General features: G+C 44.3%; 1 protein-coding gene across 1 annotated transcript; it reads left to right on the forward strand.

Annotated features, from left to right (window-relative positions):
• The first annotated feature begins 2,414 nt into the window (after positions 1-2,414).
• Positions 2,415-16,144, forward strand: LOC146813284 (olfactory receptor 5AR1-like). Its single transcript, XM_085615359.1, has 2 exons — positions 2,415-2,612; positions 15,194-16,144. The coding sequence occupies exons 1-2, from the start codon at positions 2,415-2,417 to the stop codon at positions 16,142-16,144; spliced, it is 1,149 nt and encodes a 382-aa protein (XP_085471485.1).
• Positions 16,145-16,788: the final 644 nt, after the last annotated feature.

Consider the following 16,788-nt stretch of genomic DNA (forward strand, 5'->3'; position numbering starts at 1 on the left):
GATTTGGACAACCACTATCGCCCCGCAGTGTGCACCTCCATTGACCGCTACAATTTCCAGCAGAGGAAGCAAGAAGCGGGGGAAACGATAGACGACTACGTGGCGGCGCTGAGGAAACTTGCGATAAAGTGTAAATATGGGGCGTTACAGGAAGAATTAATTAAGGACCAAATCGTAATGCATACGACAAGTAAGACGGTGCAAGATAAACTGTGGGCGAGTGGAGATGCGACGCTGAAAGACGTGATTGCCATAGTGAAAAGGGCAGAACTGACCAAGCGCTGTGCAGAGGCCGCAAAGAGAGACCAAGCCCCGAGACTCACAGTTAATAAGGTGGACGACGCGGACCAGTATGGACGAGGAAAGCAGCGCCTGGAGAGTACAGAGGAACATCCAAAGGGAAAGGAAAACCAGGACAACCGTGGAAGCAAGACAAGGGAGAAACGGCGAGGTGCTACAGATGTGGAAGCTCGAACCACGCACCGCACGACAAACGGTGCCCCGCCTTCAGAGCCAAGTGTGCGTTCTGCGGCCTGGTCGGCCACTACGAGAAAGTGTGTCGAAGGAAAGGGAAACAACACGCGGTGAAATTCGTGGCGCAAGACATAGGAGAAGAAGTAGAAGGCCAGGAGGAAGACGACGAAGTCCTGTGTGTGGAGGACCAGGTGCTGGACATCGATGGGAGGAGATCGCGCAAGCCCCAGTGTGACATGATCATTGGAGGAGTAGGAATCACCATAGTGGCGGATTCGGGGTCTCCTTACACGATCGTCCAAAGATCGGTGTGGAGCGAGAGGTTCAAACCCACACTGGGCACACGTCTAGAACCACCCGACATACGACCGGTCACCTACACGGGGGAACCCATCCCGATGGTAGGGTTCAGGAAGCTACTGTTCCAGTTCAAAGAACGAAGCGCCCACTGCAAACTGTACGTTGCGGAGAAGGGACCATCAGTCCTTGGGTGGATGGACCAAGGAGAGTTGGGCGTACAGCTGAATCCAGGAGGGGACACCCAAGTGATGGTAACTCTGGACGGAGAAGAGTCGACGGCAGCGAAATGGCAGAATGGACACCCGAAAGTATTTGGCGGCAAAATCGGAAAACTCGAGAAGTTCTCCCACAAGATCGTCCTCAAGGAAAATGTCAGCCCTGTTGCGCACAAAGTAAGGAACATACCGATCGCAGTGAGAGAAGCGGTGCAACAGGAACTACACCGGCTGGAGGACGGGGGAATCATCGAACCGATCGACAGCGCGGAGTGGTTGGCGCCACTGGTAGTGGCTATGAAACCGTCAGGCAAGGTGCGCCTATGTGTGGATCTCCGAGAATTAAACAAGTGCATCGTGGTAGAAAAATTCCCCTTACCACGCATAGAGGAAATGTTGGCCCGCACGAAAGGCGTGAAATGGTTCTCCACCATCGACCTCCAATCGGCATACCACCAGGTAGTGCTGCATCCCACGAGCAAGAAACTGACGTAATTCATAACGCCGTTTGGATGCTATCAGTTCTGCCGCATGCCCTTCGGTCTAGCTTCGGCAGCAGCGGTGTTCCAAAAGCTGATGGCCCACCTATTCAAGGGTATAGAGGGAGTGCAATACTTCCAGGACGATATCCTAGTAATGGGGAAAGAGCTGGAAGACCACGACGGGAAGCTGGAAGCGGTATTGAAGATCTTGGAGGAAAACGGCCTGACAGCAGAGTGGGAGAAGTGTCATTTCGGGATGACATCAGTCACATACCTGGGGCATGAGATAGGAGCGCACGGGATAACACCGAAGAAAGGGAACGTGAAGGCCATCTGCGATGCACCCCCGCCCACCTCCAAGGAAGAAGTACGGTCATTTCTAGGGATGGCGGAATACTACAGCAAATTTGTCCACCATTTCGCCACAAAAACACACTACATGAGACAACTCACGAGGGACAAGACTGCGTTTGTGTGGACGGAAGAGACGCAGGAAGAGTTCGACACGGTGAAACGTGAAATCAGCCAGGCGATCCCGCTGCATGGGTACGATCCCCTGGGGAGATCCATATTGATGACGGACGCGAGCGAAAAAGGGTTAGGAGCGGTGCTCATGCAAGAAAGACCTGAAGGAGGGACGGAGACGATCAGCTTCGCGTCCAGGACATTGACGTTACCGGAACAAAAGTTCAGTGTGATCGAAAAAGAGATGCTGGCCGTGGTATGGGCCATGGGAAAGTACCGCCAGTTCCTGTGGGGCACAAGATTTCAAGTGAAAACGGATCACAAACCCCTAGTAAAGGTTTTGACATCCGACGGCCATGCCAGCGCCACACCCCGGATTGCGAAGATGACGCTGAAACTCCTGGAGTATCGGTACGACGTAGAGTACATACCGGGCTCGAGAAACAAGATAGCAGATTACCTCAGCAGGGCATCAGCAATGGAAAGTGCCACCAATGGCACGGAGGATGAAGACGAGATGGTAGCCCTGACGGACGACCCTGAAAAAGCCATCAGTAGACAGGAGTGGAAAGAAGCGTATGCAGCGGATGGAGATCTGGACGACATCAAGAAGTACATTGTACAAGGGTGGCCGGAGAGGAGACGACAGAGACCCAAGGTCCGGCAGTTCTACGAGGTCAGAGAAGAGCTGTCGGTGGGGAACGATGGGGTGTTCGTATACAGAGGAAACAGAGTGGTACCACCGGAGAACATAATACCGGATCTGCTATCCATAATACACGAAGGACACCTGGGAATCGTGAAGACGAAGGCCAGGACCAAACAAACGTATTGGTGGCCAGGAATGGATATGCAAGTAGAGAGGCACGTAAGAGACTGCGTGCAGTGCCAAGGAGTGGACAAGATACTGAAACCAATGAGGCCGCCTCTAGGGAAGTTCACGAGTCCCAGTAACCCATGGGAAGAGGTGGCAGTGGACATCTTAGGACCTATACTGGATGATCAGGGGATACCCAAATACCTCTGTGCGTTAGTGGACAAGTACTCAAAGTGGCCAGAGGTACACATCCAAGAGGTCATGGACACGGACGAAATACTGCGCTTCCTCAAGGCAGTGTTCCTCAGGGAAGGCATACCCAGGACCATAATCAGTGACAATGGTCCCCAATTCACCTCAGACAAATGGGCCAAATTCGCAGAAAGGAACGGCATTCTACTTAAACACACGTCGATATATCATCCGGCTAGTAACGGACAAGTAGAAAGGTTCAATAGGGTGCTCATGGGCTCCATACAAGCTGCCATCACGAGGGGCAAAGACTGGGAAAAAGAAGTGCAAAGTACAATCTGAGCATATCGCATCACCCCCACCGGTACGGGGTATAGCCCCTTCCAAATCCTGCGAGGAAGGCAACCCTTCACCAGAGACAATGTTGCTTGGCAGGAGAAGACCATCACCAGCAAGTGGTCTCCAGCGGTGGTACAACACAACCTGGAGAAGGCACAACGCATTTACATGGAACACTACAACAGCAACAGGAAGGTGAAGGAGACAGTGTTGGAAAAAGGGGAGTGGGTCAGAGTGAAGCTGGCAGTTCTGAAGCGAAAGGGAGAAAGCAAGTACTCCTCAACCCTAAGAGTAGAAGAAGTGTACGACCGGGCAGCGTTGCTCAGTGATGGAAACGTGTGGTCCCACGATCGCATGGCCAAGTGCAACAAAATCCTACAATGGACCCGGGAGGACACGGAAGGGGAAACACCAACAGAAGGGGCGACAAGGGATGCAGGAACGTCTACAGGAGAGTGTGGAGAGAACATGAGTGAAGAACAGGATGGAGAGAGAGACATACCGGAAGGATGGCCCACGGAGGAAAGGACCCGGGAAGACGGTGAGAAAGGAGAGAGAGAGGGCCAGGGCACTCCGGAAGGAAGGAGAGGAGGTCCTGTCGCAGAAGGAGGCCGAGAAGGACATACCACCCCGGTAAGACACACCCGGGTGGGGCGAGCAGTGATGAGACCATCCAAGTTTAGAGACTATGAAATGGACTGACCACCCGGCCGGGGTACATTGTGTTGGATGGTATAAAAGGGGGAGATATGTAGTGTCGCGGTCTAGTTGACGCGCACTACGTCAGGGTAGGAATGCGAGTAGCGGCCATATTGGACGCTACTGCGCATGCGCAAGTTAGCGCGGCGCGAGTGAAGCGTTCGGAGCGTGTTGCCCGGCGCTCTCTCGGATATAGTAGCTTGAGAGTGAATAAAGGCGTATTTATCCCTCTACCTAGTCTCCTGCACGTCCTTGGGGGTAACTGCAATTACCTAGTGCACCTAGCAACATTACAATATTGGATTGAATGTTTTTTAGGGCACAGCTGGAAGAGTAAGAAAAAGTGTTAAAGTAAAATTGTTCAAATGATCAAAATCCACTTTATAATCACTGATTATTCAAGGTCAAGACCTACTTTCAACTAAATCTCCTCAAATTCTTCCAAAACCAAATGTTATGTCTTTAGTCATAACCAACAGGTGTGTTCGCGATTAGAAATGTTCTTCCTGGCATGACACTTAGGCTGTGTTTTCACCACCCATAATTAGGTTTGACGTACGTAAATGGGCCCAGGTACAAATTTTATGTTCATATTGGGTCAATAACTTGTAATGCCATTTGTTTGGTGTAGGGATACTGTCCTGATGTGGAGATTCCACCTTCATAACTCTGGTGTCAGGACAACAAATTATGGTCAACTCATAATGAGTCTTTTAGAATTTTATTCCAAAATTGGGAAGGAGTTGATAAGTGAATAATTTCTCTGTTCCAAGTAACATTTGCAGACACCTTTAGTATAACCTAACGTAGAACTTACAATATCATTTGCCTTGCTTTTGGTGACATTAGCAGACAATGAAGTGAACTACAACCTAAAGTGTTAAATCGGAAATTGGCAAATATGAATGCCTTTTATATGCATTTTACAAGAATATGTAATTCTATCAGGCATAGATAAGGGTTCATCATGTTTTCCCCTCTGTTGTATATCATGTTTTGAAAATATAGGACACAAGTCATCAGTAGCTTGCCGGCTGCCAGTCAGTAGCTTATGAACATGTATTCCAACATAGGGGCATATTATTAAGCCTGCCGATAAAATTATCGCGGCTTTAGCGGCAGAAAACTGCCGGTAAAACGGCAATAATGGGCTTGATAATATGCTCTATGGAATTCCCATAGAAGCCCATGTTAGATGTGAAGGACGTCTAACATGGGCTTCAATTGGAATTCCATAGAGCATATTATCAAGCCCATTATCGCCGCTTTAGCGGCAGTTTTCTGCCGCTAAAGCGGCGATAGTTTAATCGCCAGGCGTAATAATATGCCCCATAGTGCTACATTCACCAGTAACTAGGTCCGAACAGCAACAAAATAGACAGCACATTACAGCGATGATGAGCTTTCATAGACATATGTATATGTCAGGAAATAGCAGGGTTTTGTTTGCCGGAATTTAATTTAGTTACCTGAAATGGAAATCAACCTATCACTCAATCTTATATTTGGGGACACAATTCCAAAAATGCATGCAATGTTGTTATTTGAATAATAACAGAAATGATGAGAATTATTGCTCATGTTCTTTCTTTGGTACCATAGGGCACTTGCTGCTGTGGTTTTAATTCATTTCACATGTGGAGGGATTTCTTATTGATATTGTTGATGTCTGATGCGCTGGGGTGGTCACCACTGGTGATCCTGTGTGAGGCTTTGATAAATGCAATCTTGTCAGAAATGGTCCCCATTGCAACAGTGATACTGTTTTTAGCAGCCCTGCCATAGATCTGAGATACCTCATATTATCTAAAATGCAGTAGGTTTTGTTCTAAACAGGAGAAGTGAAAAAACCTTGGCATTTTTTGTGTCGATATGTTGCTAGCAATGCCTTCTGATTATGGCCTGCAGTGGAGGGAGTGATGTGGAGAATCATGAGGTTTAGGGCTGCTGCATTGGCCCTTTGACTGCAAACCAATATTTTACAATATATTTTAGGATAAGAATGTGTCAAAAGGTTTGTGAGCACTGATGGGCTCTGCTGGGAAACAGTTTAACAGAGACAATCCCAGAAGTCATTTCCCCCTTAGAATTCTATAAAGTAACCCCAGGTGGGTAGTGCCAAGAGGGCAGCCAGTTGTGAGAAATGAATAAACAAACCTTCTGCCACCTCCCTGGTGACTTCCGGCAAGACATAAAGAGCCCTGGATGGACTAAGATCTCTGGTCTACCGCCTCTGAGACTCAAGCAGTAGGTAAGTGTGCTGAGAAGCAGGGATGGAGCTGGGCTTCTGCCATCTCTGTGCAGCTGGTACACCAAAGAGTATGTTTCTATTAGACATAAAGACCCCTGGATGGACTCAGATCTCTTGTTTGCCACCTCTGAGACTCAGTCAGTAGGTAAGTGTGCTGAGAAGCAGGGATGGGAGCTGGGCTTCTGCATCTGTGTGCAGCTGGGACACCGAAGAGGGTGTTTCTATTAGACATAAAGAGCCCTGGATGGACTCAGATCTCTTGTCTGCCACCTCTGAGACTCAGTCAGTAGGTAAGTGTGCTGAGAAGCAGGGATGGGAGCTGGGCTTCTGCAACTGTGTGCAGCTGGGACACCGAAGAGGATGTTTCTATTAGACATAAAGAGCCCTGGATGGACTCTCATCTCTTGTCTGCCACCTCTGAGACTCAGTCAGTAGGTAAGTGTGCTGAGAAGCAGGTATGGGAGCTGGGGTTCTGCATCTGTGTGCAGCTGGGATACCGAAGAGGATGTTTCTATTAGACATAAAGAGCCCTGGATGGACTCAGATCTCTTGTCTGCCACCTCTGAGACTCAGTCAGTAGGTAAGTGTGCTGAGAAGCAGGGATGGGAGCTGGGGTTCTGCATCTGTGTGCAGCTGGGATACCGAAGAAGATGTTTCTATTAGACATAAAGAGCCCTGGATGGACTCAGATCTCATGCCTGCCACCTCTGAGACTCAAGCAGTAGGTAAGTGTGCTGAGAAGCAGGGATGGGAGCTAGGCTTCTGCATCTGTGTGCAGCTGGGATACCGAAGAAGATGTTTCTATTAGACATAAAGAGCCCTGGATGGACCCAGATCTCTTGTCTGCCACCTCTGAGACTCAGTCAGTAGGTAAGTGTGCTGAGAAGCAGGGATGGGAGCTGGGGTTCTGCATCTGTGTGCAGCTGGGATACCGAAGAAGATGTTTCTATTAGACATAAAGAGCCCTGGATGGACTCAGATCTCATGCCTGCCACCTCTGAGACTCAAGCAGTAGGTAAGTGTGCTGAGAAGCAGGGATGGGAGCTGGGGTTCTGCATCTGTGTGCAGCTGGGATACCGAAGAAGATGTTTCTATTAGACATAAAGAGCCCTGGATGGACCCAGATCTCTGGCCTGCCACCTCTGAGACTCAGTCAGTAGGTAAGTGTGCTGAGAAGCAGGGATGGGAGCTGGGCTTCTGCCATCTCTGTGCAGCTGGGACACCGAAGAGGATATTTCTATGAGCCTCACATTTTTTTAGGAATGACTGAAACAGAAATGTCTTTGTTGTTAGCAAAAACAGAGGAGCCATCTTTCCCCCTTCAGAATTCTAATAATTTGGCGAAAACTCGAGATGTGTACATTGGAAAACTTCACCTTCTCAAATGTCATAAGGTTTTAAATGATAACGTAAAATTAAGAAATATGCAATTATTTAACTGAGGGAGAAACATTCTGAAACAAACGTTTTTTGTAGGTGCAAAAATGTAGATTACCATTATAGTGATGCAAGTTTCAGCAAAAAGAATGAAACCACGTTTTCCACTTCTAATATTTTCGAAAAACAGCAGAACAATTTGTGCAGGGGCATAACTGAAAAATGACACACATTTCACAATGTCATACAATTGTAAAATAATAAATAGAAACAGTATATCCAGGCGGACTTAAGCATGCTCCTTATAAACTTTAACAGACTGAAGCACAATTGCACACAGCTTAACTTGTCAGAAAGGAAGAGCGAAAGAGTCTGCACCTAATGAGCCAGGCTTTGCATTTGCCTTCGAGGAGTTGTTGCTCTGCACAGAGATGTTGGGACAAGAGGCCACTCCGGATTCTGCACCAATGATGAGGAAGAGGCGCCTTAGAGGCCGTCCTGGGCTGCAGCAGCTGTTTGTGAGCCCTTGTTTACAAAGAGCTGAATGGCTCCTAGTTGCTAATGTTTTGTGATGTTGGTTGCAGTGACGACCCTCCCTCACCTTCACTTTTTACTGTCGCACTCTTGGACTTTCCATTCCTTTTAAGTTGAAGAAAAGGTTTATTGAAAAGATTAATACGATCATAAAAACAATACTTAGTAGATGCAGTTATTTGTTGAATAATAACACAAATGTTGTGAATTATTGCTCATGTTCCTTCTTTGGTATCACAGGGCACTTGCTGCTGTGGTTTTAGTTATAGGATACTAATGAAATATAATATCCATTAAAATGGTAAAAGGATACCAAATAAGCTGATATGAATACAGTCAAAGGTTCACAGAAATAGTAGATAACAACATATGACAGAAATACACAATTTAAATATATATGCATATACATATATTATAGAAGATGATAAATCAAGCATAATTATAAACAAACAGTAGAAGGTCAGGGAGGCTTGATAACTTCTGTGGGGGAGCGGGTAAAGAAGTTCTCTTCACTGTGTCATCCAGGAATTGTGTGAGTGGGCCCCAGAGATGAGAACGTTTAGTAGCAAGAGAGATAGGATGAAGGAGTGCTGTATCGAGGCGATGGTTGTGACATACGGCATACCGCCAAGCTAAATAGGACAATTTAGAGGAATCCTTCCAGTTTTTTGATATTTGCTGAAAAGCTACAGCTATTAACAAATCAACGAGTGGTAGCTGAGATTGACTCGTTTTCCAGTCCTGTGTTAAGCTACCTAGAAAAATGTTTGTGGGGGAGAGGGGAATTGTGATGTGAAATATAGTGTTGATTTGGTGCCAGACCTGTTTCCAAAATAGAAAAACATGTGGACATGTGAACAACATATGATGTGGACTTTCCATTCCTAACGTTTGAAGAAAACCGATGTTGTGCAGCGTGCCAGACTTTTCAGTGCAGGTGCTCGCCTACGTCAGTTACAGATTAGAAATGTTCTACTATTTCAAGACACCAAATGAAATTCAGAGATTATTTTGCAGGTGTTTATCAAAGTTACATCTGGACGCCGGACACCAATGACCACCGGTGTGCTTGAACCCTTTGTCGCGCCTTGTCGTTCTGTCCTTTGTTATGCTGCACTGACCTTTTTTGATTGAGACATGCTTCCTGTGCTCTTTAATTCCTAGTGCGGTGCTTTCCATGGCAATCTGTTTTGGTATTCCCAGTAATATACTGCCATGAAAGAATCTCAAATATTTTGCACATTAAATTCATAAATAAAACATTTAAAATTCAATCAGCCCCATAAGAACACATGAATAATGTCATGTCATGCTAAAATAATGAACAATTTCTTCAGTCCTTTCTACTTGCCTCATCCAGGGTAGACTTAGGTCAACAAGGTGATAAGTTTAATAGCCACCATGCTGGAGGTGTTGCAAAGTAGACACATGGGTGATAAATGAGTCACCCCCTCCTCCTAATTGCATGCAGAGGTCATAAGTCCACACAGAAGATCAATATCTAGCAGAGAATACAACCTTCTTGTCATTAACGTTACAGCTGAACGCAGCATCTGAGAATTAAACTAACTTTAGGGGGTAACAGATCTAATGATCTTTCATTTTAGGAGGATGCCTGGATATAGACCTAACCAATCTACTGCCAGAGCACGGGGGGCGGGGGGGGATTGCAACCCTGCAGAGTCTAAGGGGCTTATTTCTGAGATGCCTGCTTCACTTTTGCACCTCATATCGTGGTGCATGAATGAGGCAGGGCTCTCATAAAAATATATGAATCCATGCAAAGCCACCCTGTGTGGTTTTTCAGATGCCTTATAAATGATGAGTGAGGCGATGCAGCGTAAATCGCTGCGTATCCTTACGCTGCACTCAGGAGGCATTCCATGGGTGGTGCAGAGGGTTTCTCCATACAACACCCATGGAATTTGACGCTGCCCCAGATTTACAAAGTGAGGTAAGCCTGTGGAAGCATCAAAGCCATACGCCTCCCGAGGTGAGGGGTAACAAGTAGATATATGTTCATTTCTCCTTATCTTTTCCTCTTGTAATGTGCACTGTATTCTGCAGTACAGATAGAAAGAGGAAAATGCCTCATAGGCACAAAAGCTATTCTGCCTCCAACGAGGGCCCCTTGCACCATGGTCCAAGGGTGCCTACATTGGTGCTAGGCTCCCAAAACAGTGCCTGCGCTGAGGTAAAGGACAGGAATGCACCGTATTGCTTACAAATGGTGCATTCCTGCCCTTTCACTTTGGCTTAGGGCAGCGCAGCAAGGTGCCTTGCTGAGCTGCCCTATGCCAAAATGCCATAGATTAGGCCCCTAGATAATAAGCAGTTACAATACAATATCTTCTAAACCCTGCCTCTGCCTCTACTTGGCAAAGTGTTCTGAACATTGTATGGACACTAACATACCTCGCTGCTGCCTTGGATTAACAGATAATGGGTGAATAACACAGGCTGGCTCCATCTCCTCTTACTGTGCAAGTACATTAATCAGTTTATGTGCTTCTGTGCTGCAGACACCCAGACCTGCATGAGTATGTGCAACATGGCTTAAAGAGCAAACCCATCCCCCTGTCCCTCTGCTGTATATTGCACCAACACACCACCAAACCAGAGCATTCTGAAGACCTAATGCTTTCTCTGCAACTCTGTACAGAAAGCCCCTAAGTTCAGTAAATGAAGTAGATCCATGAAGGTGAATATTCAGATGCCTTCCAGGCAGTGTAAATATACAATACCACCGGCATATAAAAAGCAAAACTTTAGAAAACAGGTATAAAGACATCACGTCATTTTAACATCTTATGCCAGTGGGTCCCAAACTTTTTCGACACACAACCCACTTTTTAGATGTCAAATGTTCACTGTTGACTTTTAGTGGACATGATGAGGAGAGATGTTTTAATATAACTAAAGCATCCTGTGGTGGCACATTTTCATCTATAGACATCACATTTTCCTTTAAATTGCCACTAACTTTGTGCGTGCATGTTTACTGATAAAGCTACATAGGACACAAATAATAATGTGTGGAAATCAGGTTTCGGTGAATATTGATCATTTGTGCATCACCAAGTAAAGTTTCTTGATTTGTTTTGATCTGTTTTCAGGAAACCTCAGAATTACAAAAAATGGGCTTCATTTTCCTTTCGTAACTGCTGAATCCATACACTTCATTTACAGGTATTTACATTTTGTTGTGTTTTGAAAAAACACAACATCCTACATCCTTTCTTTTCACACTCCCTGTGCTCTCACTTTAAAAACTCCTCTTACTTTGCAGTCAGAGAAAGAAAAGTAAACACCAATTCCATATTAAAAGAATAAGCAACAATTATTCAAAAGACATAGCCTGACTTTTGAGCTCTTTCTTTGAAGCACCACCAAATAAAAAAAGATGTCAAGGGCATCTCTATTTATTGATTGGGCGATTCCCAACCGACTAAAAATCATCTCAGGATCCATCAATAGATCGCGACTCACAGTTTGGCAAACTCTGTCTTACGCAGTATTTGTTGAATAGGGGGCGGAGATATTGTCTCCTTGCTTGCAGAGAATTAGTGTCAAGGAACATAAAATGCAAAAGGGATTTGTTGCCTTCTTGCCCACAATTGCAAACACTTGTGAAAAATTGTTTTATAGCCAATTTGCTTTCATAGATCCTAAAGCTTACATACAGTGATCTTTAATCACTGGGAATAATTGACCCAATGTAGCTTCCAGGTTTGACACTGGTTTTGAGTTCCTGAAACTGTAGCATTAATGTGCCCCTTTGCTTCGCTTTTTGGAGGCACCAATATTTCCCTTTGATTAGCTCTAGGGTTAGGAGATTCATTGTCTTATGAATGGTCCACAACTCTGCACATCTAGTCAGTGACACTTAAAGTACGGCCCAGGTGCCGTATGTGGCCCCCTGACCTTTACATGCCGCCCCCTGGCCAACAGCAGCACTGGACTCGACTCCGAATGAACATTAAGGAGATGCTAAATAAACTGGCATGCATTTCTGTAAAGGTTAATTTAAGTTTAAGAAAAAGTAGCTAGGTTGTCCATCACAGCTTAAATTTAGAAACACCTTTTTTTGTAAAGACATCTTGAGGCAGAAGTTCAAAAATATGATAAAGTCTGTTCAAAATTCAAATAGTGTATATTATTAACATGCAGAACCGTTTCACCTTGGTACATCAGATTATATCAGTATATTGCGAAATACACATATATTTTGTAAAGTGATATTTTTCAAACATGATTTTAGAAAGTTTCATTCTCCACCCCCACTCCCTGACAACAATGACAATAGTGAACTAAGAGGCAAGTCAGTTGTTACATGCACTCTTTGGAAGGCCTGGGTTTATTTTAAACATGAATAACATTATGGTTAATTTAGTCAAACACAGGAGTAGATTTTGTACAGTCATGTATTTCGAGATTCTAATTTGCAATAGTTAAACAGGATTAAAACTGAAATAAAACAATTTCCTAGGATCACACAATTTAGTTAAGAGAAATAGCTGGGATAAATACCAATTTTTGGTTTCATATTGTGCAATTCAGAAATTAGATGTATATGATTCGCTTCCTCTATGCCCCCTTATTGCCAATGCCCCCAAACTCCCGACCACCACCCTGCTGGCATCAAGGCAGACCTCCATCACATCTCAGACCAAGGTTGGTGGCCCCTGGGAAAATGTTTGTGAGTACCCATTACCTAGATCATTTAATTTTCTTGCAATGTTGTTGAACCAGGACAATTTATTCGAGCTGTGACTTGAACAGACCCATGCATGGCTTTTAGATAAACATCCTTAACAGTATCCAGTACAAGATTGGCTTGAGGGCTAATAAACCTTCAGTCAGTGACCTAGCGTGAGGTGGGCAACCGTTGTGGGAATCGCCAGCAACCCCCGGTTGTACACACAGCCACCGGGCGGCAAACACAATGACCTCCACGGGCGGGACAACATCTAGCTACGCCACTGCATTCAGTGTCATTCATGCCCAATTTGGCTCTCGGTGCAGCCATGGGGGTCCCAGGTCCAAGGAGTAATAAGAGATGGAAACACTGTTTTCTATTTTTCCCCAAGCCTATGGCATTCTTATGTCCCCATAGCTCCCCCAGCTTGGAGTGGGCTTGGAGAGCAGGCTCCATATATATTCATCACATCTGTTAGAGAGTGTTACAGTATTTGCTCATAATAACTTAGGGGCTCATTACCATGGCGGAACCATCGCCACCACCGGGCCAGCAGTGGGTATCACGGAAAGTCCATCCACTGCTTTTCTGCTGGTGGCAATTGTAACAATTGCCTGGCAGGTGGAGCAGGGCCACTAATATGCTGGCGGTGCCTAGCAGGCACCGTCCCCCATATTAGGATGTGGAAAATGAAAGGCCTTTGAAAACTGTGGCGGGAATTGGGTCTAGGTGCCCGTTGCGGGCCACTCTTGTGTCTGGGGAGGTGGGGTGCACTTGGAGGGTACCTAAATTTCACTGTACCAAGTGGCAGGCACCGTGTGGTGCCTGCCATGTGGTGCAGTGAAATGCTAGACACCCACCGCAATGTTAAATTGCAGAATGCGACCGCCATGGTGGCGGTCTAATCCTAATTCGTGGTGTGGGACCACCGTATGTCTGGCGGCCGGTCCACACACCGCAGGGATGGCGGGCAGACTCAGGTCCTCCCGCCATCATAATGAGCCACTTAGATTTTTTCTATCTGCTTGGCCAAGGATAGTTTATCATCGCATCTAATCCCCAGATAACTGCAGCAATGTAGTCATTCTAGAGCCCTAACAACATCATTATTGTGTTCTTCAGATTTCTCTTTGAATTCAATAAATTGATAAAGTTGCTATTTTGGGTGTAGATCATGGTATTATTTTATTATACAGTAATTATTTGAAGCCTTTGTGTAGCCGGTGCATTAGTTCAGTGCAAGTCAGTAACACAGTCTTGTCTGCAAAGAGAAGTATTGGAATTGCTGGTACATCCAAGTACAAAGCTAGAAGGCTTTTACCAATATAATTTATGAACATATTAAATAATGCAGGGACTAAAACGCAGGCTACCCTTACACCAGTGTTCATTTTAAAACTAGGCATGGTTTTTTCTTTGGGCCCATATCTCAGTGTGATTCTGTTTCCATGGTGAAGTTGCTTTAAAGGTGCTTGAAACTTGATGAATTATATTTTCTTCCTATTATCTCATTTGTGAAACTTATCACACACCTGCTAACCTGCTCTGCCTCTACCTCACCTCTTGTTCAAAGTTGTATTTATTTTATGCATCGCACAAAAAGCTATTCTGGATGAATCACTCTAGCAATATTTATTTGATGCTCTGCATCACATGATTTAAATAAGGTGATCTCCCTATTTACATTATAAATCCTTACAATGTTGAATTCGGAACATCTGATCATGAGAAATTATTGCAGAAACCCCTCATCCCCCAACATATGTCACAATCCTTTCAAAGTTATTGGACCTGATTCACAGAGGTAGCTTACACTTTTGAGTTTACAATTTGGAGAATTCATAAACCCCTGGTGTAAACTCACTACAAATGTGTAAGCTACATATCACCATCCCTAAATATGGCAATTGGCTAATTCTATTGTAGGTGGATGACATTCTCTTTAAATCTCTCCATGAGCCTCCCTAAACACCTCTTACTGCTCCATAATTCCGTTCACTGTTGTAGAAAATCTGCTCCTTCTTTAAGTCACTTCTCTATGTACTTTTTGACATTTACTATTAAGACCTATACGTGAGTGTGCCGAGACGCCACAGTCAGGATGAAGAACTCTGCACATATACATATTGGTCCTACGCAGGTGTAAAATTCTGCACATAGTTTGTGAATTGCAATTTGTTGTACATTTTATAGTACTAGCAAGTGCTGTTGGTGAATAAGGCCCATATAGTTTATGGCTAGCTGCACCTTAATTTCTGTATCACTAAAATGTCCAGTTAGCATTTTCTTTAAATGTGGTATAGTCAATATTAGGATTCCTATTTTAATTTTAAAATTAATGTCTTCCAGGAGATAAAGTATGAAGAGAATATGGAAAATCAAACAACCCAGAAGGAATTCATAATAGTTGGGTTTGTTGTTCGACCAGAGCTAAAGCCACTGCTTTTCACAGTGTCTCTATTTATTTACCTTTTAGTCATCTCTGCCAACCTTGTGATCATAGTGACTGCAATTGTGGAACCTCAGCTGAAAACTCCAATGTATTTCTTTCTCCAGAACCTGTCCTTTTTAGATATTTTTAGCACAACTGTCACTTTTCCAAAACTGTTGGCAATTTTCTTAGAAAAAAGCAGGACTATATCCTTTGCTGGCTGCATAACCCAGATGTATTTCTTTCTGTCTTTCACAAGCACAGAATTCTACCTTCTTGCAGCCATGGCTTATGATCGCTACGTGGCCATCCACCACCCTTTACGATACACTGACATCATGAACAAGAGATCCTGCCTTCTTCTGGCAGCTTTTTCCTGGGTGCCTGGTTTTCTGGACACTGTTCCCCATGCCGTCTTGGGGTCACAATTGTCCTTCTGTAACTCCAGTCTCATCAACCACTTCTTCTGTGATCTCACAGCTCTGATGAAGATTTCCTGCAGTGATCCACATGATGTTGAATCTCTGATTTTTGCTGAAGGTGTCTTTGCAGGACTCATTCCTTTTTCACTAACTGTTACCTCTTATATTTATATAATTCGTGTAATTCTAAACATTCGCTCTGCTGAGGGGAGGTACAAGGCCTTCTCCACATGTACCTCTCACCTCACTGTGGTCACTGTTTTGTATGCATCGATGTTCTGCATGTATGTGCGTCCTGCATCCTCCTATTCTCCAGATCAAGACAAGCTGCTTGCCATTGTGTACACTGCATTCATCCCAATCTTCAATCCCCTGATTTACAGTCTTAGGAACAAAGATATGAATAAAGCTCTGAAAAAACTCATAAGTAGGAAATCAATTGCATGATCTAAAATGCGTTATTTATTGATCAGATTTTAAAAAGCTGCAAGATATATATATATATATATATATATATATATACATATATATATATATATATATTTATATATATATATATATATATATATATATATATATTCACAGAAAAAACCATAGGTTTCAGGGGTGTTATAGTTAGCTGGCCATTTCACTCTTACAAAACCATAGAAATTCCTCCATTATAGTTAGTTCTGCTAACTATAACTCGCGCGCCCACAATGCACTGCTGATGATGTCACATATTGCATCATTCATGACATGGTCGGCGACATCACTGATGACATCTCAAATGACATCACTGATGACATCATACACGTGACAATCTGATGCACCTCATCATACACTAGTATAACCTTTCATCACTCACTGTGAAATGCAGAGTACCATATTTGAAACCATTGACACACCAATACCAGTTACTACATACCCACTGACTGATTCCTAAGTCTACACACACAACTACCCATTCAACAACAGAATCATTTATACATGCAGTCACTAATTAATAGAACACTATTAAATGCACTTATACAAATATATAGACATTGACACATCAGCAGTCATCATAGTCGGTTATGCAGTCATCCTACTCACTCATGAAAAAAATTAAT

This window comes from Triturus cristatus, chromosome 7 (assembly GCF_964204655.1).
Source record: "Triturus cristatus chromosome 7, aTriCri1.1, whole genome shotgun sequence".
Classification (NCBI taxonomy): Eukaryota; Metazoa; Chordata; class Amphibia; order Caudata; family Salamandridae; genus Triturus; species Triturus cristatus.

What these genes read in the sequence shown, in the direction of transcription:
- LOC146813284 (XM_085615359.1), top strand. Translation starts at nt 2,415, where the DNA reads ATGGAAAGTGCCACCAATGGCACGGAGGATGAAGACGAGATGGTAGCC. An exon ending in AGGTCCGGCAGTTCTACGAG is followed by an intron (nt 2,613 to 15,193) that starts GTCAGAGAAGAG and finishes AATGTCTTCCAG; the next exon opens with GAGATAAAGTATGAAGAGAA.